At 43.1% G+C, this 24949-nt stretch overlaps 1 protein-coding gene across 1 annotated transcript in view; it reads left to right on the top strand.

The window, feature by feature from the left end:
* Positions 1-24949, top strand: part of ATP8A2 (ATPase phospholipid transporting 8A2) — a 1255085-nt gene that overhangs the window by 407524 nt on the left and 822612 nt on the right. Inside the window, exons 16-18 of the mRNA XM_073583121.1 lie at positions 9714-9786; positions 19567-19672; positions 20277-20359. Coding sequence (XP_073439222.1) covers positions 9714-9786; positions 19567-19672; positions 20277-20359 — 262 coding nt within the window. The remainder of the gene's footprint in view (positions 1-9713; positions 9787-19566; positions 19673-20276; positions 20360-24949) is intronic.

Below are 24949 nucleotides of genomic sequence, written 5' to 3'. Positions count from 1 at the left end.
GAGTAAAATAGATAAATATACCCTTTAAAGCTACATAAGAGGACCTGTCAATGGGGACAGTGATGATGATGTAGGGCTTGTGTCTAAAAAAAAAAGGACTGTTGGTTGATGACTTGTAACTAGAGTTGAGCGATACCGTCCGATACTTCAAAGTATCGTATCGGATGGTATCGGCCGATCTTTAAAAAAAGTATCGGTATCGCCGATTCCGATACCGGAAGTCCCATTCAAGTCTATGGGACTTCCGGTATCGGAATAAGAAAAACCCTTTCCTGCCCTTGTACAGCCTCTCTGGGGTCTGTACGGGCCTTTCGGGGGGCTGTGCCGGCCTGCCAGGGGGTCTGTGCAGGCTCCGGTGGTCTGTGCCGGCCTGCCGGTGGTCTGTGCAGGCTCCGGGGGGCTGTGCCGGCCTGCCGGGGGGCTGTGCCGGCTCCGGGGGGCTGTGCCGGCCTGCCGGGGGGCTGTGCCGGCCTGCCGGGGGGCTGTGCAGGCTCCGGGGGTCTGTGCAGGCATCGTCCGATGGGACTACAAGTCCCATCGGGCGATGCCTGCTACCATGACAGTGATTGACACATTAGCCAATGATGGGACAGTAGTAGTCCCATCATCCGGCTAATGTGTTAAATGTAAAAAAAAAAAAAAAAAAAAAAAAAAATTACATGCTACATACATACAACGTGCATACTACATACATGCTACATTCATACTACATACTACATACATGCTACATACATACTACATATATACTACATGCATGCTACATACATACTGCATGCTACATACATACCACATACATACTACATACATACTACATATATACTACATGCATGCTACATACATACTACATGCTACATACATACCACATACATACTACATATATACTACATGCATGCTACATACATACTACATGCTACATACATACCACATATATACTACATACATACTACATATATACTGCATGCTACATACATACTACATATATACTACATGCATGCTACATACATACTACATGCTACATACATACTACATACATACTACATACATACTACATATATACTACATGCTACATACATACTACATGCTACATACATACTACATATATACTACATTCATGCTACATACATACTACATATATACTACATGCATGCTACATACATACTACATGCTACATGCATGCTACATACATACTACATACATACTACATGCTACATACATACCACATATATACTACATACATACAATACATTCATACAATACATACATAGACATACAGTACATATAACATAGAGTAACATACTTACCAATACTTGTCACATTGTTCCCCGAAGCCATTGTCGTCTACGGAATAAATATTAACATAACAAACCACAAAAATACTCACCCACGATCCGAAGCAGTCCACGAGTGTGTCCCACGACGATCTTGGGTAGAGAACTGCAGCATCAGATGATGCTGCCGTTCTCTACGGGCTGCAGGAATCCAATGACGGAAGGTAGGTATCCTTCCGCACTGTATTCCTCCGCCACTTAAAAAAAAAAAGTCCCTAGTCTCACTTTATGCCATTGCTGTGTGGGAATTTCCCACACAGCAATGGCATAAAGTGAGACTAGGGACTTTTTTTTTTTAAGTGGCGGAGGAATACAGTGCGGAAGGATACCTACCTTCCGTCATTGGATTCCTGCAGCCCGTAGAGAACGGCAGCATCATCTGATGCTGCAGTTCTCTACCCAAGATCGTCGTGGGACACACTCGTGGACTGCTTCGGATCGTGGGTGAGTATTTTTGTGGTTTGTTATGTTAATATTTATTCCGTAGACGACAATGGCTTCGGGGAACAATGTGACAAGTATTGGTAAGTATGTTACTCTATGTTATATGTACTGTATGTCTATGTATGTATTGTATGAATGTATTGTATGTATGTAGTATATATGTGGTATGCATGTAGCATGTAGTATGTATGTAGCATGCATGTAGTATATATGTAGTATGTATGTAGCATGCAGTATATATGTAGTATGTATGTAGTATATATGTGGTATGTATGTAGCATGTAGTATGTATGTAGCATGCATGTAGTATATATGTAGTATGTAGTATGTATGTGGTATGTATGTAGCATGTAGTATGTATGTAGCATGTAGTATGTATGTAGCATGCATGTAGTATATATGTAGTATGTATGTAGCATGCAGTATATATGTAGTATGTATGTAGTATATATGTGGTATGTATGTAGCATGTAGTATGTATGTAGCATGCATGTAGTATATATGTAGTATGTATGTAGCATGTAGTATGTATGTGGTATGTATGTAGCATGTAGTATGTATGTAGCATGCATGTAGTATATATGTAGTATGTATGTAGCATGCAGTATATATGTAGTATGTATGTAGTATATATGTGGTATGTATGTAGCATGTAGTATGTATGTAGCATGCATGTAGTATATATGTAGTATGTATGTGGTATGTATGTAGCATGTAGTATGTATGTAGCATGCATGTAGTATATATGTAGTATGTATGTAGTATGTATGTAGTATGTATGTAGCATGCAGTATGTATGTAGTATGTATGTAGTATATATGTAGTATGTATGTAGCATGCATGTAGTATGTATGTAGCATGTATGTAGTATGTATGTAGTATATATGTAGTATGTATGTAGCATGTAGTATGTATGTAGCATGCATGTAGTATGTATGTAGTATTTTTTTTTTTTTAACATTTAACACATTAGCCGGATGATGGGACTACTACTGTCCCATCATTGGCTAATGTGTCAATCACTGTCATGGTAGCAGGCATCGCCCGATGGGACTTGTAGTCCCATCGGACGATGCATGCACAGACCCCCGGACATCAGCACAGCCCCCCGGCAGGCCGGCACAGCCCCCCGGCAGGCCGGTACAGACCCCCACAGGGTGCACAGACCACCGGCAGGCCGGCACAGCCCCCCGGCAGGCCGGTACAGACCCCCACAGGGTGCACAGCCCCCCGGCAGGCCGGTACAGACCCCGGGCAGTCCACACATCCCCCCGGCAGGCCGGCACAGCCCCCCGGCAGGCCGGTACAGACCCCGGGCAGTCCACACAGCCCCCCGGCAGGCCGGCACAGCCCCCCGGCAGGCCGGCAGAGACCCCCGGAAGGCCCGAAATGACGGCGCATCATGATGCGCACACACCGCGCATCATGATGACGTCAGGCCGTCAATCAACTGAACTTCCGATTCCGATGCCGAATTCCGATATTGAAAAAATATCGGAAGTCGGTATCGGAATTCCGATACAGCAAGTATCGGCCGATACCCGATACTTGCGGTATCGGAATGCTCAACACTACTTGTAACAATTATTTACATTTGTGGCTTTGTTAAAAGGGAGGTGTCATTTTTTTTGGAAGTGCGTTGAGCAGCAGGGTGGTGTGCTGGTAAAAGGGAAAAAAAAAAACAAAACCTCTTTTAAATCTTCTGCCTGAGCGAGTGTGAACAAGCTGAGTGTGACCTGAGCGTAAGTGTGAACTGTGGTAGGTGTGTGACTTGAGATTCAGTGAAGAGGTGTTTGGAAAACCCTTAACAAATACCCGTGTGAGTTGCTGAATTATGGGTTGCTAAGTGCTTTCTACCTGTTCAATTTTTGGGGGGCTTTGGGGGCTTGTTTAACCTATTTTTTCTCTCTAAAGGGTTAATCTCTTATTTTACTATCTGTGTTTTTAAGAGTTAACTAAATTGCATTTAAATCTTGAGGTGTAACTATTTTCACAAGGGGTTAATTAAGGGTGGGAATTCATAATTAAGGGTTTATAAGGGGCAGCTGGTTGGGGCTCAACTCCTTTTGGAAGTGCATTGAGCAGCAGGGTGGTGTACTGGTAAAAGGGAAAAAAAAAATCTTTTATATCTTCTGCCTGAGCGAGTGTGAACGAGCTGAGTGTGACCTGAGTGTAAGTGTGATCTGTGGTAAGTGTGTGACTTGAGATTCAGTGACTTTGGATTCAGGGAGTTTCCAAGGGAGGTATTACTGAATTGCTGTTACATTTTATTAATACTTTTTATTTATTTTTGCTTATCTTAATGTCTGGTGCAATCCCCATTAGGATGTGCTCCACTATTGCCAATGCCATCCAGTGCACGTCTTGCCGCATGTATGAAATCCTTGAACAGCCGGTCGAGGGTGCATACTGCTGTGCGAGATGTGAGCACGTTGTGCATTTGGAAGCCCAGATACTGGATCTAAATGTGCAGCTGGCAACACAGAGATCCATAGACAATATGGAAAGGAGTCTTCTGCTCACTGAGCAGACGCTCAATGGGATAGATGGGGGGGGGGATGCTAGGTTGGAGCTGCAGGACAATGAAGCAGCTAGCTGGGTGACAGTTAGAAGGCGGGGTAGAGGGAAGAGCACCAGGGAGTCCTGATCTGGCACACCCCAATAAGTTTGCTAAGTTGGCAGATGAGGGGAGTGTTAGTGCAGGAGTAGCACTGCTGCAGCAAGGCATGTCCTCTGAAAGCCGGAGGAGTGTCTGCTCCAGTAAGGGGGGAAATAGGAGAGCAGGGCAGGCCAGACAGGTTCTGGTAGTGGGAGACTCAATTATTAGGGGAACAGATAGGGCAATCTGTCACAAAGACGGGGATCATCGAACGGTGTGCTGCCTACCTGGCGCTCGAGTCCGACACATCGCTGATCGGGTTGACAGATTACTGGGAGGGGCTGGTGAGGATCCAGTGGTCATGGTGCACATTGGCACAAATGACAAAGTTAGAGGTAGGTGGAAGGTCCGTAAAGATGATTTCAGGGAATTAGGCTGCAAGCTTAAAGCAAGGACCTCCAAGGTGGTATTTTCGGAAATACTTCCTGTACCACGTGCCACGCCAGAGAGGCAACGGGAGATTAGGGAGGTTAATAAGTGGCTCAGGAATTGGTGTAGGAAGGAGGGGTTTGGGTTCCTGCAGAACTGGGCCGACTTCTCAATTGGCTACAGGCTCTACGCTAGGGACGGGCTGCACCTCAATGGGGAGGGTGCAGCTGTGATGGGGGATAAAATGGCTAGAAGGTTGGAGGAGTGTTCAAACTAGGCACAAATAATGAAATTGGGGGAGGGGGTGGCATGGGGGGTGGGGTTAGAACAGTTAATCATTTAAGAAAGAATAGAGGTACAGAGAGATACATAAAGTGCATGTATACTAATGCCAGAAGCCTCGCCAACAAGATGGAGGAATTGGAGTTAATGTTGTTGGAACATAATTATGACATGGTGGGGATATCTGAGACATGGCTGGACGAGAGCCATGACTGGGCGGTTAATTTACAGGGCTATAGTCTGTTCAGAAATGACCGAACAAATAAGCGAAGGGTGGTGTTAATATGTAAAATCATCCTTAAAACCTATCCTGCGTGATAATATATATGAAGCTAATGAAAACGTAGAGTCCCTGTGGGTAGAGATAAGGGGAGCGGGGAAAAATAATAAATTACCGATAGGGGTTTGTTATAAGTCTCCAAAAATAATGGAAGCAACAGAGAATATCCTCATAAAGCAAATAGATGAAGCGGCGACTCAAGGAGAAGTCATTATTATGGGGGACTTCAACTACCCTGAAATACATTGGGGAACCGAAACCTGCAGTTCCAGCGAAGGTAATAGGTTTTTGACAACTATGAGAGACAATTACCTTTCACAACTGGTTCAGGACCCAACAAGAGGGGGGGCACTGCTAGACCTAATATTATCCAACAGGCCAGACCGCATATCAAATGTAAGGGTTGAGGGTCACTTGGGTAATAGTGATCACAAATTAATAAGTTTTCATGTATCCTTTAATAAGATGTGTAGTAGAGGGGTTACAAGGACACTAAACTTCAGGAAAGCAAATTTCCAACAGATGAGAGATGATCTTGGTGCAATTAACTGGGACGATATCCTGAGACATAAAAATACACAAAAAAAATGGGAGACGTTTATTAGCATCCTGAATAGGACCTGTGCACAATATATACCGTATGGGAATAAACATGCTAGAAATAGGAGGAAACCACTATGGCTAAATAGAGCTGTAAGGGGCGCAATAAGAGATAAAAATAAAGCATTTAGAGAAATAAAGCAAGTAGGTAGTGAGGAGGCATTAAATAAATACAGAAGATTAAATAAATTCTGTAAAAAGCAAATCAAGACAGCAAAGATCGAGACAGAGAGACTCATTGCCAGAGAAAGTAAAAATAATCCCAAAATATTCTTTAACTACATAAATAGTAAGAAGCTAAAAAATGATAGTGTTGGCCCCCTTACAAATAGTCTGGGTGAAATGGTGGATGAGGATGAGGAAAAAGCCAATATGCTAAATGACTTTTTTTCAACAGTATTTACACAAGAAAATCCCATGACGGATAACATGATCAGTGATAAAAAAATTCTCCATTAAATGTCACTTGCTTAACCCAGCAGGAAGTACGGCGGCGTCTAAAAATCACTAAAATTGACAAATCCCCGGGCCTGGATGGGATACACCCCCGAGTACTGCAGAAATTAAGCACAGTCATAGATAGACCATTATTTTTAATCTTTAAAGATTCCATAATAACAGGGTCTGTACCACAGGACTGGCGTATAGCAAATGTGGTGCCAATATTCAAAAAGGGGACAAAAACAGAACTTGGAAATTATAGGCCAGTAAGTTTAATCTCAACTGTGGGTAAAATTCTGGAGGGTTTTCTAAGAGATACTATACTGGAGTATCTGGAGAAGAATAACCTCATGACCCAATATCAACATGGGTTTACAAGGGACCCTTCCTGTCAGACTAATCTGATAAGCTTTTACGAGGAGGTAAGTTCCAGACTGGACCAAGGGAATGCAGTGGACATGATGTACATAGACTTTTCAAAAGCTTTTGATATGGTGCCACACAAAAGTTGATATATACAATGAGAACAATGGGGATAGGGGAAAATATGTGTAAGTGGGTTAAGAGTTTGCTCAGGGATAGGACACAAAGGGTGGTTATTAATGGAGCACACTCGGACTGGGTCACGGTTAGCAGTGGGTTCCACAGGGGTCAGTTTTGGGCCCGCTTCTTTTTAACATATTTATTAATGACCTTGTAGGGGGCATTGAGAGTAGAATTTCAATATTTGCAGATGACACTAAACTCTGCAGGGTAATCAATACAGAGGATTTATGTAAACTAGAAGCTTGGGCTGATAAATGGCAAATGAGCTTTAATGGGGATAAATGTAAGGTCGTGCACTTGGGTAGAACGAACAAGATGTATAATTATGTGCTTAATTGTAAAACACTGGGCAAAACTGTCACTGAAAAAGACCTGGATGTATGGGTGGATGACAAACTCACATTTAGCGGCCAGTGTCAGGCAGCTGCTGCAAAGGCAAATAAAATAATGGGATGCATTAAAAGAGGCATAGATGTTCATGAGGAGAACATAATTTTACCTCTATATAAGTCACTAGTGCGACCACACTTAGAATACTGTGTACAGTTCTGGTCTCCGGTGTATAAGAAAGACAAAGCTGAACTGGAGCGGGTGCAGAGAAGAGCGACCAAGGCTATTAGGGAACTGGGGGGTCTGCAATACCAAGACAGGTTATTACACTTGGGGTTATTTAGTTTGGAAAATCGAAGGCTTAGGGGTGATCTTATTACAATGTATAAATATATGCGGGGACAGTACAAAGACCTTTCTAATGATGTTTTTACTCTTAGACCTGTGACGGGGACAAGGGGGCATCCTCTACGTCTGGAGGAAAGAAGGTTTAAGCATACTCAAACACGGATTCTTTACTGTAAGAGCAGTGAGACTATGGAACTCTCTGTCATATGATGTTGTAATGAGTGATTCCCTACTAAAATTTAAGAAGGGCCTGGATGCCTTTCTTGAAAAGTATAATATTACAGGGTATATACACTAGTTTCCTTAATATTGCGTTGATTCAGGGAGCTAGTCTGATTGCCGTATGTGGAGTCGGGCAGGAATTTTTTTCCCCAATGTGAAGCTGTTTGCCACATGGGTTTTTTTTTGCCTTCCTCTGGATCAACATGTTAGGGCAGGTTAGGATAGGATATGGGTTGAACTAGATGGACTTAAAGTCTCCCTTCAACCTTAATAACTATGTTACTATGTTACTATTTGTTAGACCCCTTTATGTTGGGGTTTTCAAAACTTCATATAGTTTTATTTCTGTCTATTTCCAACTAATTAGTGGTCTGATAATAGTAAGTAAATTTATATCTTGGTCTTTGTGTTTGGACGGAGAATACTAATTTTTTCAATCCAGTATCATCATTTCTCTTCTGTGGACCAAGATACAATTCATCCCTCAAAATGACCACACCTACCACGATTTTTATTTTGCTATGTCCTTCATAAAGAGTTCAGGCTGGCTTCACACTGGTGTGTGGTTCCATTTTGATGTGATTTTCTGGGTTTCCATTAGGGTGTCGGTCTATTTAGAGGAAAAAATAGTGCGCCACGATGACCTTTTTTTTCCCAGTAAACGTGCGTCAGAGGATGTGTGAACCGAGCCTTACACCACCTGTGCTAGTAAAATAGTGGATTTCTAGTAGCCATCCACTTTTCCACCAAATTTTATGGAAGTGCACATTCTGCAAACAACATATTCACACTTGTCAGTATTATGCACTGCTATTTGTAAGGACAAACCGGGAGAAAAACAAATACAGATGGAGTATAAAGGAAAGATTTGCTGCTCCTTTTTACATTGAGAACACCTTTTGGTATTGGCAAGGTCAAAAAAGATGGTCCGAGGGGAGCACAAAGCTGGCGATCAATTAGGAAGAGATGAGGGAAGTACACTGCAGCTCCGGCCGGGTGCCTCGGGAGATGAATGAACAAAATGGTGAAAAATACCCCGGTCACAAGGGAGCGTGAAGGACACAGATGTACCTGGTACATTGCCACCTGTTGAACGCGGAGTTGTTCTGTCAAAACGCGTTGTGGATACTAATGAATGAAGATTGAATCAACCGCCTCATCTGTGTCCTTCGCGCTCCCTTGTGACCAAGGTATTTTTCACCACCTCTTGGTATTGGCTTATCAATTTTGATGCAAAATACTGATTGGAATATATTCATATGAAAGTGGTCATACACATGAGAGATTTAGGGTGCAGTCAGACGGACTTATAAATCTGACTGAGATTGGACTGCAATGTGTGGACTGGCCGGCACCTCTCCCTACCTGAGCACGACGGCTGCATAGAAATACAGTTGTGCTCAAAAGTTTACATTTTTCTTCAAGAGCCTCCTTATTGTGCACCTTGAAACAGCCACACCGCTAGTTTTCAGACAGTCCAGTATTTCACCTGATGTTATTTGTGAGTTTTTCTTTGCAACCCGAACAATTTTCCTGGCATTTGTCACAGGTGAAAATGTTACCTTTAATAGCCAGTCAAACCCATTTGTGTTAACTTCTGTGCATGTTATCAGGCCAAAATCACCAGGGTATGTAAACTTTTGATCAGGGTCATTTGGATGTTTTGGGTTGTCATTACCATTTAAAAAAGAGAAAACACAGTAGTTTGACATTAAATGGCTTCACCCAACCACTAACCATGAGTCCTCTACTAGGACATTGCCACCATGGTGAATTCACGAGCATTCGAGCCTTTTATATCTCCAGGTAATACTTTCCATCATTAATGTTAATAAATAATTGTGATGTCGTCTTTTGTCTTCAGCCAGCTGCCAACAACAAGCGAATCCTGTGACTTTGACGACCCAAAGCTTTTTCAAAACATTGAAGGGGAAAGTGTAAGTATTATCAGGTGAAAGGTGCAACATTACACACCATCTATTAAAGCAAGTAAATGTATAAAGCTGCACGGCGTGCTCAATTATTAGGCGATTTTTAATGATTAGTTTTATTTTTGAACAACTACAGGGTTTTGTTCATGAGAGGAAGGGGACATGTCATCAGTGAAGGAAATAAGTATTTGATCTCTTGCTGATTTTGTAAGTTTGCCCACTGACAGACATTAACAGTCTATAATATTAAGGGTAGGTTAATTTTAAGATTGAAAGATAAAATATCCAAAATAAAATCCAGAAAATCACATTGTATAAATTATATAAATTTATTTGCATTTTGTAGTGAGAAATAAGTATTTGATCCCCTACCAACCATTAAGAGTTCTGGCTAATACAGACCAGTTAGACGCCCCTAACCAACTCATTACCTGCATTAAAGACAGCGGTCTTACATAGTCACCTTTATAAAAGTCTCCTGTCCACAGACTCAATTAATCAGTCAGACTCTAACCTCTACAACATGGGCAAGACCAAAGAGCTTTCTAAGGATGTCAGGGACATCATAAACCTGCACAAAGCTAGAATGGCCTCAAAGCCATAAGTAAGACGCTGGGTGAAAAGGAGACAATTGTTGGTGCAATAGTAAGAAATACAAAATGACTGTCAATTGACATAGATCTGGGGCACCATACAAAATCTCACCTTGTGGGGTATCCTTGATCATGAAGAAGGTGAGAGATCAGCCTAAAACTACATGGGGGAACTAGTTAATGAACTCAAGGCAGCTGGAATCACAGTCACCAAGAAAACCATTGGTAACACATTACACCCTAAAAGTTTAAAATCCTGCAGTGCCCGCGAGGTCCCCCTGCTCAAGAAGGAACAAGTGCAGGCCCTTCTGAAGTTTGCCAATGAACACCTGGATGATTCTATGAGTGTTTGGGAGAAGGTGCTGTGGTCAGATGAGATAAAAATTGAGCTCTTTGGCATTAACTCAACTCGCCGTGTTTGGAGGAAGTGAAATGCCGCCTGTGACCCAAAGAACACCATCTCCACTGCCAAGGATAGAGGAGGAAGCATTATGTTTTGGAGGTGTATGTCTGCTAAGGGCACAGGACTACTTCATCACCTCAGTGGGAGAATGGATAGAGCCATGTACCGTAAAATCCTGAGTGACAACCTCCTTCCCTCCGCCAGGACATTAAAAATGGGTCATGGCTGGGTCTTCCAGCAAGACAATGACCCAAAACATACAGCCAAGGCAACAAAGGAGTGGCCCAAAAAGAAGCACATTAAGGTCATGGAGTGGCCTAGCCAGTCTCCAGCCCTTAATCCCACAAAAAACTTATGGAGGGAGCTGAAGCTCCGAGTTGCCAAGTGACGGCCTCAAAATCTTAATGATTTAGAGATGATCTGGAAAGAGGAGTGGAGCAAAATTCCTCCTGACATGTGCGCAAACCTCATGATCAACTACAAAAAACGTCTGACTGCTGTGCTTGCCAACAAGGGTTTTGCCCCCAAGTATTAAGTCTTGTTACCAGAGGGATCAAATACTTATTTCTCACTGAAAAATTCAAACAAATTTATAGAATTTATACAATGTGATTTCCTGGATTTTATTTTTGATATTTTATCTCTCAATGTTAAAATTAACATACCCTTAAAATTATAGACTGTTCATGTCTTTGTCAGTGGGCAAACTTACAAAATCAGCAAGGGATCAAATACTTATTTCCTTCACTGTATCTCCACCTTTCTCTGGATCTAGAAAGCTCTGGCTTCATAGATCCAGAGGTAAGTGGAGATAGATGAAAAGCCAAGCAGGTGGGTAGGTCTATTTAAATGATTGGTTCCGCCATCGAGCACCGAGCGCCAGTGCTTGGTTTTAGTCCCTTTAAGGTTTTTATTAGCAGCCAAGCAGTGGAGACTTCCATGATGTGATGGAGCACTGTCCTGCATAAAAATCATGGTTTTCTTGAAAGATGCAGACACTTATACTTGTACCACAGCTTGATCATAGTGTAATCCGATTCTATCAGATAAATTAAAAAAAATCTCCGTCTTCTCCATTGTATCAATCCAAGGAAATCGGACTACACTCAGCGACATCTGAGTGCAGTCCAATGTTTTCCATAAACTCATTATCTTGCATGGTTGAGTGTGTTCCGAATTTGAAATCATACTCGGACAGGCTGCAATTTTTTGTTTTTGGTGATTTGGATTGTTATACCATTAAACCACATAGTCACGCCACACAACATAGCTAATAAATAACATTTCCCACTTGTTCACTTTACATCAGCATCATTTTTTAAATGTCCCTTTATTTTGTTTGGATGTTGGATGGGTTAAAAGTTTAGAGGCAATTTTTCATTTTTTTCAAGAAAGTTTACAAAACATATATTTGTTTACATATTGGAAAACCAAAGGGATACCATTTTAGAAACTGCAAAGTATTCATAACTGCTGTCAGGTAGTTAACCCTCCTGCTGCTTCATAGGAATTAAAAAGTGGAAAAAATGGAATGAAAAAATATTTTTTTTTCCACTAAAATGGTATTAATATCCTTACAGTCCACAATAGCTAGCACATCCAAACCCCAAGGTCATTACTTGGCTGCAGATTGTCATGGCAAACATCGGAACCCCACAATCACAATCTTGGGGTGTCGATAAGGTTAAAGAGGGAGCCCTATGTCCAGCATTTAGGTGGTTAAGGGGCCATGATCGGTGCCAGTACCGATCATGGCAAATGCAGAAGGGTGTCGCCTATATGCAAAATGTGAAAAAACCTAGCAGATCATCCATTTGTAAATGGTAAAACCACATCTTTATTTCGATTTCATTAAAAGCTCTTTCATGATGTCCAAAAATTCATCTCTGACTTGTTTTCGGCGCAGATTCTGCCCTTAGTCATACAGAACACATAGGCATACTGAACAGACTATTTAAAATCATGACAGCCAATCACAGACAGTCATGACCAAAAGTGTTGGCACCCTTGAAATTGGTCCAGAAAGTGAGGTATTTCTCCCAGAAAATGATTGGAATTGCACATGAAAAAAAGGTAAATTGGACATAGTTTCACACAAAACCCCCAAAATGGGCCGGACAAAATTGTTGGCACCCTCAAATTAATATTTGGATGCACACCCTTTGGAATAAATAACTGCTATCAATCGCTTCCTATAACATCAACAAGCTTCTTACACCTCTCAACTGGAATTTTGGACCACTCTTCTTTTGCAAACTGCTCCAGGTCTCTCATATTTGTAGGCACTTTCTTCCAACAGTTCTCTCCAAAGCTGTTCAATGGGATTTAGATCAGGACTCATTGCTGGCCACTTCAGAACTTTCCAGCTCTTTGTTTCCATCCATTTCAGGGTTCTTCATAAAGTATGTTTGGGGTTATTGTCATGTTGGAAGATCCATGACCTAGGACACAATCTCAGGTTTTTGACACTGGGCATTACATTGTGACCCAAAATCCTTTGATAGTCTTCAGGTTTCATTATGCCTTGCACACAGTCAAGGCACCCAGTGCCAGAGGCAGCAAAACAACCCCAACACGTCTTAGGACGTCCACCATATTCGACTGTGTGTACTGTGTTCTTTTCTTTGTAGGCCTCATTCCGGTGTCAGTAAACATTAGAATGATATGCTTTATCAAAAGTCTCTGTCTGTCTGATCTGTCCACAAGATGTTTTCCCAGAAGGATTTTGGCTTACGTACTGTCACCAGTGGGTAACGTCCTCCTAGGAAATCTGGGGTTAGAAAATCACTATGTATTGCGAATCGCAGATCTTCTATTTAGCCTGGGTATTTGGGTTTCATTTTAAATGGATTTTGTTTCCTTCGGTGTTGAAGAGGTTAACGACCCTTTCTATACTCGTTAGAGACTTGCAGCTCTATCACACAGCTGTTCCTGACCTGGTCATTTCCTCTCCTTATAAAATGTGGTTAGACCTTCTCTTCCACGGCAGTGAAAGTTTTGCTTCTTGAAGTCGCTGTGCTGAGTTGGAGATTGTTGCGTGCTGGTTTCGGGTGTATGCTTTCCACATTATCCTATTCCCATTTTATTTTGTGCATTCCTACCCTTCCTTATATACGTCTCTTTCTTTGGTGAGTGTTTTGTATGGTAGTTGCTTTCTGTTATCCTTATTTGTCTTACGTGTTTATATACTTTTATACACTAGCATTTCTGTCCCAGACTTCCTGTGGAGGGAGAGGGGACAACTTCGGGTATAACAGAAGAACTGTAAGGCTGGTGGTCCAAGTCTACTCACATTTAGAGTTACCTTTGCTAGCAGGGATAGTTAAGGTCCCAGTCCTAGGGACAGTGCAGGGCCCCGTTCCCTATTTATGTACAGTTACAGCGTGACACATACTGTACATTTTGGCAAACTGCAGACTAGCTTTTTTATGTCTCTGTCAGCAGTGAGGTCTTCCTGGGTTTCCAGCCATAGCGTTTCATTCGTTCAAATGTCAATGGATAGTTTTTGCTGAGATTCATGCAGCTGGAGCCCGCAGGACAGCTCCTCTTTCTGTTCTCCATGCTTAGTGTGGCACACACAATGCAAAGATTGAGTCAACTTCTCCCCTTTTTATCTGCTTTCAGGTGTGATTTTCATATTGCCCACACCTGTTACTTGCCTCAGGTGAGTTTGAATGAGCATCATGTGCTTGAATCAAAAATGTTTACCCACAGTTTTTGAAAGGTGCCAACAATTTTGACCAGCCCATTTTTGTGGTTGTGTGTGACATTATGTACAATTTGCCTTATTTTCAGTTTTTTTGTGTTGATTCAATACACACAAAGGAAAAAAACATGTGTATAACAAAACGTATATAATTGCAATAATTTTGGAGGAAAAAAATACTTAATTTTCTGGAACAATTTCAAGGGTGCCAACGCTTTCAGCCATGACTGCATAGTTTAAATTTTTCACCCACTGAGTTTTCACCTGTCAGGGGATTCTGTTCTTTTATTTCTCAGATAAAAAGGCCTATTAGTGGTGCCAACACTTAAGTCACTCTGTATTTAATAATGACCTAAGTAGACTGGAGCTGCTAGGGTAAGATAAATGAATTTTTAGACTAAAGGCTTCCCCTTACTCACTGGATGAAAGTCAGCTGGACATGCTGATTTCAGCCTATCATATGACTGGTATGGAGATGAACTTGGGGGAGAGAAGGATTAAACAGTTGGAATTTGAACGCCCAATTCTTTTTTTTTTTTCCGGGGACGATACACTGTGCCCAGACTGGTCTCCTCATTGAAAACATGAGCTGAGATATCATGTGTATGGGAGATTTTGCTGGATGAACGTTTTTCTTACAAGGTCTTTTATAGAGCTTGTAAGCACTACACTGACACTTGCTGGGTCCTTGGCAGACTCAACTAAAGCGCTGGACCAAACTATCAATCTTCGGAATGATAGAGGACAAAAGAACCCCATTATCCCTTTCCCGACATATGATGTCAGTTACATCATGTGTCTAGTCCTTGACTTTGCGAGCCTGCATCTTTCCCGGCAGATGATGGCTGAATTATTCAGCCATCTTCTGCCTCTAACAGCCACCCGCATTGTTAATTTTTAACTCACAACTCGAGGGCACGTCATTCCAAGCTAACAACATCGGCCCTCGTGACGTGAGCGCAGACCACCACAGTGGGTTGTCATGACAGCAGGGGGTCTGCTGAAGATCTACGTGCTTGTCTCCTGTGAACCCCAGCATTTATAGCTGGCATTCATAGGAGACTGTGATTTTTCACTATACAAAGCAGTGCTGAATCACTGCTATGTACAGTACAAGTGATCAGATGATCGCAGGGTCAAGTCCCCTAAGAGGACTATTAAATACAGTAAAAAGTAAAACATTTTTTTAAATATGAAAAAAATAAATATATAAGTTCAAATCACCCCCCTCTTGCCCCACTAAAAATAAAACCATTTAAAAAATACACACGTTTGGTATCACTGCATTCATAAAAGTCTGATTTATCATCTGTAAATGAAATAATGAGAAAAAAATAAACGCCAGAAATAAACATTTTTTTTGGCTGCCACAGCATTGCAATAAAATTCAATAAGGGGCGGTCAAAACATTGTATTTACCCCAATATAGTATAAAGAAAACCAGCTTAGGACACAAAAAAATAAGCCCTCACATAACTCTACAGTATATCCCCAAAATTAAAAATGTTACGGGTCTGAAAAATGGCCACGTAAGCAAAATTTTTTTTTTTTTTTTTACAAGTCTTTGGATTTATTTTCACCATTTAATAAAAAAAAACAAAAAAAAACTATACATGTCTGGTGTCTCTGCACTCCTCCTGACTTGGAGAATTATATTGTGAGGTCAGTTTTACTATATAGTGAACATGGTGGAAAAAAAAAGTCAATTGTGGAATTGCAGTTTTTTTTGCAATTTCAATGCACTTGGAATTTTATTCCCCCTTTCCAGAGCATCAGATAAAATGAAATGTGTCGTTCAAACGTACAACTCGTCCCTGAAAAAACAAGCCCTCGTACGGCTATATTTATTGGACGATAAAAAAGTTATGGCTCTTGAAAGAAGGAGAAAAAAAAATAAAAAAAAAACAAAAACGGAAATTGGCCGCGGTGCGTGAAGGGTTTACGCTCTTTGAAAATAAACCGAGCGTAGGGATAGAAAAGGCAGGGATCTAGTGGAGGAATCGAGATCAGCAGGCAAATTGTAGTAATTACTTTTTTTAATGAATTAAAAAAATCGTAAAAGATTGAATCCAATTTTCGCTAATCACGCAATTGCTCATGTTTGACACCGCCCAACCATTTCGCACCATTGTCCAGTGTGGGGTGTGTAGGAACATACCTGATTGGCAGCAAAATTGTTATTATGTATTTTAGGGTATGTGCACACGTTGCAGATTTGCTGCAGATCCACAAGTGATTTACAGTAGAATGCTGTTCTATGGGGAAAAAAAATTGCTGTGCACGTGCTGCGGAAACGAAGCGTTTTTCCCCGCAGCATGTCAATTCTTTGAGCGGATTCCGCAGCGTTTTTACACCCATTCCATTATAGGAATCCGCAAGTGTAAAAACGCAGGCGAAATCCGCACAAAATCCGCAATAAATCCACAGGAAATCCGCATAAAAAACGTGATCTGCGGATTCTGCCAAGAGATGCAGATTCCGCGCAGGAAATTCCGCACAGCAATCCGCAACGTGTGCACAAACCCTTACTCGTACATTTCCGAGAAGTACAACAGAGGAACTGCTAATAAATGGTGCTCTGTCGTTTTTGTATGGGGCAGACCCCACTGTCTGTTATGAGCAGGGCCCTTTTACAATGTAGTTAAGGGCCAATAATGTATCTCTGAGAAAGATAGATTAGTTATAAGTGCAGGCATAATACCTTGTGACAAAAAGGTGATTTATGATCCATGTAACTAAATGGCTGCTGTTATCCGAGACACACTTCCAGTGTTATAGTGGCATTTTAGGCATTTGTTATATGGAAGAGATGACAATTTCTATAGAGCTACATTTGATCTTGATGGGTATTTGCCACCGGTGAGGCTGCCCCCCCCCCCCCCTATCTCTCTGCAGCCCCCTGAGGTGTCTGATGTCTATAAAACACACTTGTCAGCAGTGTGATACTATTCAGCAGAGACTACGCTGACAGTTCCAGGACTGTCACAGCGGCTGTCAAACAATATCCTCCTGTTTTATTTTTAGCTTCTTCACATTTTTTTGTTAATATCTTTTGCAGAGTTTTGTGGTTACAACAATGGGGAGAACAGAACTCTCTCTGGTATTACTAAGCCTCAGCACCTCCAGGCACAAAGTGTTGTCGTCATTTTTTTAGTGCTAGTCAGTATATTATTTTAGATACTTTTCACCTTTTTATTTATTTATTTTTTTACAATAGTTCCAATTAAATTCTTATTTTTTTTTTGTTTGGGATGCAGTGTGGTTGTCTGGAAAAAAGGCCAATTTAAAACGTCTGTCTTCAACGTGGCACAGGGCGGTAGCCATGGGTGAGGTACTCATCTCTTACTCCCCACCATGCTACATGAAAGCGGGGTCCTTGGATGGGTGTGTGAACATGTGCTGAGAGTGCTATGCCTTTACAGGCCGTATGTCACCTATGACTTTGGTTGGCCAGGACCAGATGTTTGACAGTTCATTGAGCGATACCACCAGTTGAAAATAAACGTTTTTACTCAATGATAACTTGGGGTGGGGGAATATATACATAGTAGGTAGCGGGGCCCAAATCGATGAGCGTTTCCTTCACAATATGGATCCTGTTTAACACATAGTTGGAATTCCTTCCTCTTTACTTGCTTGTCCTCTACCTTCAACGTTCCTTTCAACTTCAACGAAACCCATCTCAGTACTACAGTCCAGTTAGTAAGAGACCTGTTCTCAACCCGCTGTTTCACGTCTTCTTTTTCCTAAAGAGAACTGTGTTGCCGGTATGGCCGATACTGAACTTCTCTATCATTGACGCTTTGGAACTCCCACCCAGGGCACTCTTTTCGTCTCGCATCCTCTGTTCCATTACCTCTCATATTTATAAACTCTGGGCCATACTGCTAGGCGTCCTTTCCGTGGACCTGTCTCCGATCAACAACTCTGACATTTGGTTACGTCTCTTTCCTTCTACTAGGATCTTGCTGTTCCCTGTCACTGTCTCCTCTCACATTAGGGACACCCACGTCATGCAGCATTGCTCAGATCAGACATTAGGTCTCCTCTCTACGCACACTGGGCCCTGTCTGTCGTTCTGACAAGAAACTGGGCTATTCTAAACCGTTAAAGGGAATCTGTCACCCTATTTTTCGCCTATCAGCTGCCGGCGCTGACATCAGAGGCTTATCTACAGCATTTTGTCGAGAGCAGAGTCCTGCAGTGCGCCTGCGCAGGAGCCACGACAGGCAGCAAAGAAGAAGAAGTCACCGTTAGAAGATGGGAGGCGCCGGACCGGACCGTGACACCCATCAGACCAAGACCGGACCCGGACCGCCCCTTGGTGAGTATAATATAACTCATTTTTCTTATCTTTCAAGTTACATCGGGGGCTTATCTACCGTATTACAGAATGCTGTAGATAAGCCCCTGATGTCAGTGCCGGCAGCTGATAGGCGAAAAATAGGGTGACAGATTCCCTTTAACTCTCACTTTCCCTACAAATTCACATTACACATTATGATAACACCCTTTTTCTCCAAGGTGGAAACCCGGTCAAAATGTCCATCTGAGATAGAAGATGGCAGCTGCTACTGATAAGATTCAATCTCCGTAATGGGAGAGTCCGTCTTCACTGATTACAGATTTTACCTCGGAATTGAGAATTGTGATAATGATGACTGATCAATTCTGTCAGAGAAAAAAGCAAATTTCTCTAATAAGATATATTACATAGTTCCTTATTTTTACATGTACTTTTTATTTATTAAATACAAATTTAAAAAAATGGTGGTTACGCTTTAAGTCATATGCCATAACTTACGGTGGTGAGAAAACACTTTCAATACAGTTCCCTAAGGGTGTCTTGATGATCGACAATTATGCAAAAAGTGTTCAATTTCCCTGCAGCGCCCCTACAGGAGTGATGAAGTATTACTTTTTTTTATTGCACTCATAAGATGTAATGTACGGACTTGCTGGGTACAACAGTATTTAAAAGTAGGTCATCCCCTTACACAGGTAAATACATTGCTTCCTGTTGATTTGTACATTACTCTGCATAATTAACCATTGATGTGACTGCCAGGACTATCTCATTTCAGCCTTCAGCACTGGTGATTAAGGAATTTCTTACATTACTTGCCGTGTGCCACACGGTGGTCCCAGAAAAAGATGAAGATAAAATAATCTATCAGGCCTCCTCGCCAGGTAAGTGATGACACCCATGATCTGTATGAGCTGTGCTCTTCACACCTAATAACCAATCCGACGTGACAATTTTTTTTTTTTTTGTCAGAAGTCTTGTTTAACATTTTTGTATTGTTTTCTATTTCCAGCTTCTATGTGTCTCTATAGTTACAGACAAAAATATGTATAAAAAAAATCATGTAGCCGGATCCTGAAATTAAAATACTGGCATATATTTATCACACATTTTGGTGCATGTTTTTACTAGACTCTTTAAAGCTTCCTAAAAGTGGGTGGGGCTTAAGAGAAATCTAGAAAACTTATGAAAATAAGGATGGAAGTGCAACGGGGGTGTCAGTGCACTTGGACTGCATCTTCCAAGTGCATTTACACACCCCTAGTGGTGCACCTTCCGATTCGTTTACACTAGATTTCTCACAACTGTCACTTTGTAGCGGTACATAAGAGGTATCACTAATATTGGGTAGCAAGCAGCCATACTGCTACTTCCACATGTAAACACGTATGGGTTCCCTTAATGTTGTCAGTCCCCCCTTACTACCCACAGGTATTAAAGATGGCGGATTATTCTGTATTTTATAATCTAATTGATTGTGCTTTGCAGATGAAGGCGCTCTTGTTAAAGGAGCAAGAAAACTTGGCTATGCATTCACCGGCCGAACACCAGACTCTGTCATTATAGATGCAGTAAGTACAACTATTATTTGTGTTATTGACCCATCTTTTGTATTTCATGCCCAACCAGACATTTTGATAATCTCAAAAAAGTACAGACCCAAAACATAAAATACAGTGTACATACAGTATATACAGATGTATACACTGCTGTGAAAAAGTATTCATATCCCGTCAACTTTTTCCACATTTTTTCATGTTCCACCCACAAACTTAAATGTATTTTATTGGAAATTGTATGCAATAGACCGACACAAAGTGGCAAGTATTTGTGACGTGTAAAGGAAATGATGCATGGTTTTCTAATTTTCACATTTGCAGGTGTAATGTGAAAAATGTGGAAATGTTCACGGGGTACTTATACTTTTCCAAGGCACTGTTCTTACACATATTGTGAGGGGTTGACAGGCTTAGCTGCTCCTCGAGGTAGACTCAGGCACACGGGTGGTTAAAGTCTCCCAATGGTTTATTGCCTCATAATAAACCAAAAAAACAAAATGGTAACAGAAAAACAGCTTGTCCGGATCAAAGGAAAGTAAACAGTCCATGCACAGCCCTGCCCAACTCCTCTCGGACAACACATATGGCAGCTCACCCAGAAGCTAGCAATCCAATGTCTTGCTTTCTTCTACACACAGATAGCGTAAAAAAAAGCTGGCTGGACATTTATCTCCCCTCCAGCCACACCCTGGAGGTGGAGATATGGTGGGTAGGCATCCCGCCCATCTCTGACCTATCCACCATGAAAGCCATGCCCATTTAGCATCTGGAATGCTCTCAGCACATATCATGCTGGAGAAAACACTAATCGCTTTCACATCACAGAGGACAGCAATCTTTGTGACACATATCTCCCCTCATATATGACACCAGTGACGCTGTCACATATTCCTACCCTCTGCCAAAATCCAGGGGCTTTGGCACCTTCGGACACCAAACAGGGAATTCGGGAGAGGGCATCTGCATTCACGTGTAGATTCCCGGGCCTGTGTTCTACGTGGAACCTGAAATCCTGGAGACCCAAGAACCACCTTGTCACACGGGCATTCTTAGCCTGTTTCTCCCTTAACCATCTCAGAGGGGCATGATCGGACATGAGATTGAACCTCCGGCCTAGTAGATAATACCTCAATGTATTCACTGCCCAATTTATGGCTAGACACCCCTTCTCCATAATGACGTGATTTTTCTCGCATGACGAGAGCTTCCAGCTGTTAGGCATCGGGTTCCTGCAGCTGCACAGCGGGAATCCAGAGCCTTGCATTCAGTGGTCTCCCATTCTCCGTCGACCGCAGATGAGCCTGCCTAGCAGCCCCGTCGTTCCCGACGCTCTGCTCAGACCAGCTCTGTGGGTCTGGCTTTTGCTGCCACCTCTGGGCCAGCAATAGCAACGCTGGCTGCTCAGCAGCAAGCCACTCCAGAGGCTAAGTCCTTCCGTCACTCCACTGAGCATGCTCACGAGACAATCTCCAATTGGATATCGGGAGTCACATGTCCTTCTCCAGGTCTGATTGATCCATCTCAGGGATCTGGAAGCTTCCGGAAGGTCCCGGCTATAAAAGGTTTGCATGGCTGCTCGGCCATGCACTAGTATAGACTCTAGTTGCTACCTGTGTGAATGATGATGGATGCATGGACTTGGACTCATTAAGATTCCCCTCCCTCTGATAATACGTGTGTGGCTAGGGAATTAGTGATAGAGTCAGCGCCAGTTAGTGGCAAGCTACAGGCCACAGTGCATATCATCCACGGTACTAGCATCCGACAGTTTGCCTGCTGCCGGGCATTGTCGTACAGCGGCAGTATCTGTCGCCGCGCTGCAGTCAGCAGTACTTCTTGGCGTCCGTGGTTGCGATGCCGCATGCACGGTAGGTCTAGAGGGACGGTGACCCTGTGTCTTGGGCCCGTGTCCTGTGACCATATACCGTGTGTGCATTCCGCTGAGTTCTGTGACGTCAACAGGCTCGGTCTTTGTATTTAACGGCTCGGCGTCTCTGTGAAGTAACAGAGACCGCCCAGCGCACACTGGGTGACGTTCAACCCACATGCGTTATTCCGCCATATTGTGCGTCTGCCATTACATAGCAGCAGCGTAACACCTCTGCACGGTGGACCACGGGCGGTGAACGCACTTACTATTATTTATTTAGTGCGTCCCGCCGTCCCTAACACCAGCTCAGATACAGGATGGGATGTTCTTCCCCATTTATTTCCTGAGACAGCACGGCTCCCAACCTGACTTCTGAGGCATCTGTCTGGATCACGAACTCCTTGCTGAAGTCTGGTGCGATCAGAGCAGGATGTTTACACAGAGCCTGCTTCAGCTCTTGGAACGCCATCTGTGTGTCAGTAGTGCATTTGACTACGGTCGACTTGGTACCTTTAAATAGATCTATCAGTGGTGTGACGATTATAGCAAAACTTGGGATGAACCGCCTGTAATAGCCCACAATTTCAAGAAACGCCCTCACTTGCTTCTTGGTAAGCTGTTGTGGCCACTTCTGAATCGCCTTGATCTTATTTATCTGCGATTTAATTTCACCCCTTCTGAAGACATAGCCCAGGTACTTGACCTCTTCCTTCCCTATGGCACACTTCTTAAAGCATCCAGAACCAACTGTACCTTTGGTAGATGACTGGCCCAGTCAAGGCTAAAGCCCACTATGTCATCAAAGTACGCTGCGGCATACTTATGCAGAGCCAGGATCCGATCCATCGCCCTCTGGAAGGTGGCCAGGTACGCCCTGCAGACTGAAGGGCATCCTGGTGTATTTAAAACACCCATCAGGCGTTGAGAAGGCTTTCTTCTCCTTGACACCCTGGGACATGGGGATCTGCCAATAGCCCTTCATCAGGTCCAGGGTTGTAATGGAACTCGCGGGTCCCAGTCTCTCAATGAGTTCGTCCACACGAGGCATCGGGTAAGCATAAAAACTAGAGACTTCATTCAGCTTGCGGTAGTCGTTGAAACCGCCATCGACCATCCACTTTTCGACTCCTCTCTCACCCCGAGGTCTACCATCCTCTTCACCTCATTGGATATCACCTCTCTCTGTGCTTCCGGAATTCTATAAGGCTTGAGGTTCACCCTGACATGTGGTTCCGCCAACACGTCATGTTCGACCACCTGCGTTTTTCCCAGCAACTCTAAGAATAGGTCCCAGTTCCGCTGCAACAGCTCCCTACACTGTTGCCTTTGGGCCGGCGTGGCGGTCTCTCTCTGCAATGGTGACATCATCCATGGTGACTTTGCGACTGGCTCCCAGGCAAGGAGTTTCCAGCGGTTCTCGGTCTCGCCAGGGTTTGAGCAAGTTCACGTGATAGACCTGGTACGGCTTCCTTCGCCCAGCTGGTGTACTTTGTAAATAACTTTGCTCAGTTTTTCCACCACCTCGTAAGGACCTGGCCACTTTGCTAGGAACTTGATCTCCACAGTGGGGATTAGCACTAGCACACGGTCTCAGGGCTGGAACTGCCTCAGTCTCGCTGATCGGTTATATACCCTCGCCTGTGCCTCCTGTGCCTGGAGAAGATGTTCCTTCACGATAGGCATCACTTTTGCCATTCTCTCCTGCAGCTGGGAAACATGCTGTATGATTGTCTCTGTTGTGTGACCTCAGCTTCCCATGTTTCCTTGGCGATATCCAGGAGCCCTCGCGGATGTCGACCATACAGGAGCTCGAACGGCCAATAGAGGCCTGAGGCACTTTCCTGATGGAAACGAGCAAAAGCAGAAGCAGTTAGTCCCTGTCTCGACCGTCCTTCTCAATGACCTTTTTGAGCATGTCTTTCAAGGTTTTATTGAAGCGTTCTACTAGGCCGTCGTTCTGTGGATGGTACACTGAGGTTCGCAGCTGGGCAATCTGGAGTACCCTACACAGTTCCTTCATTATCTTGCTCATGAAGGGGGTTCCCTAATCTGTCAAAATCTCCTATGGCAGGCCAGTCCTAGCAAAAATATGGACCAATTCCCGGGCAATACTCTTAGCCGAAGAGTTCCTTAGGGGTACTGCTTCAGGGTACCTGGTCACATAGTCCATGACCACTACAATATATTGGTGCCCTCGCGCAGACTTAACTAAGGGCTCTATCAGGTCCATGGCAATTTGCTCGAATGGGAGCTCTACTACTGGTAACGGGACTAGAGGACTTCAGAAGTTAGAAGAGGCAGCGTATTATGAATGGGTCACCGAGGAGGATGGCAGGAAAAGGCTAAGCCACCAGAAAACCAGAGAGGCTGGTAACTAAGCGGATTGCAGACCCCTGATCCTATCCACACAACTAGCAGTAGCCGTGGAGCGTTCCTACGATGCCCTAGACGCCTCGGCACAGCCGGAGAACTAACTAAGCCTAAAGCCAGAAAGGTGAAATCTAAACTGCCTCGGAGCAGATCCCGAAAGGAATAGACAGCCCCCAACATATATTGTCGGTGAGACAAAATGAGACACAAACACAGGCAGAGAACAGACTGAGCAAACAGTGGGGCCCAAGCCCTCTAGACAGGACAGGATAGAAAAGATACTGTCTGCAATCACGCACAAAACCCTAAAAAAAATCCAACACATCTGATATACAAAAAACTTGAGGTCACAGGAGACAGAA

This window comes from Dendrobates tinctorius, unplaced genomic scaffold (assembly GCF_039654945.1).
Source record: "Dendrobates tinctorius isolate UK_male_01 unplaced genomic scaffold, ASM3965494v1 ptg000075l, whole genome shotgun sequence".
In the NCBI taxonomy this organism is placed as follows: Eukaryota; Metazoa; Chordata; class Amphibia; order Anura; family Dendrobatidae; genus Dendrobates; species Dendrobates tinctorius.
This window is presented reverse-complemented; position numbering and strand designations above follow the sequence as displayed.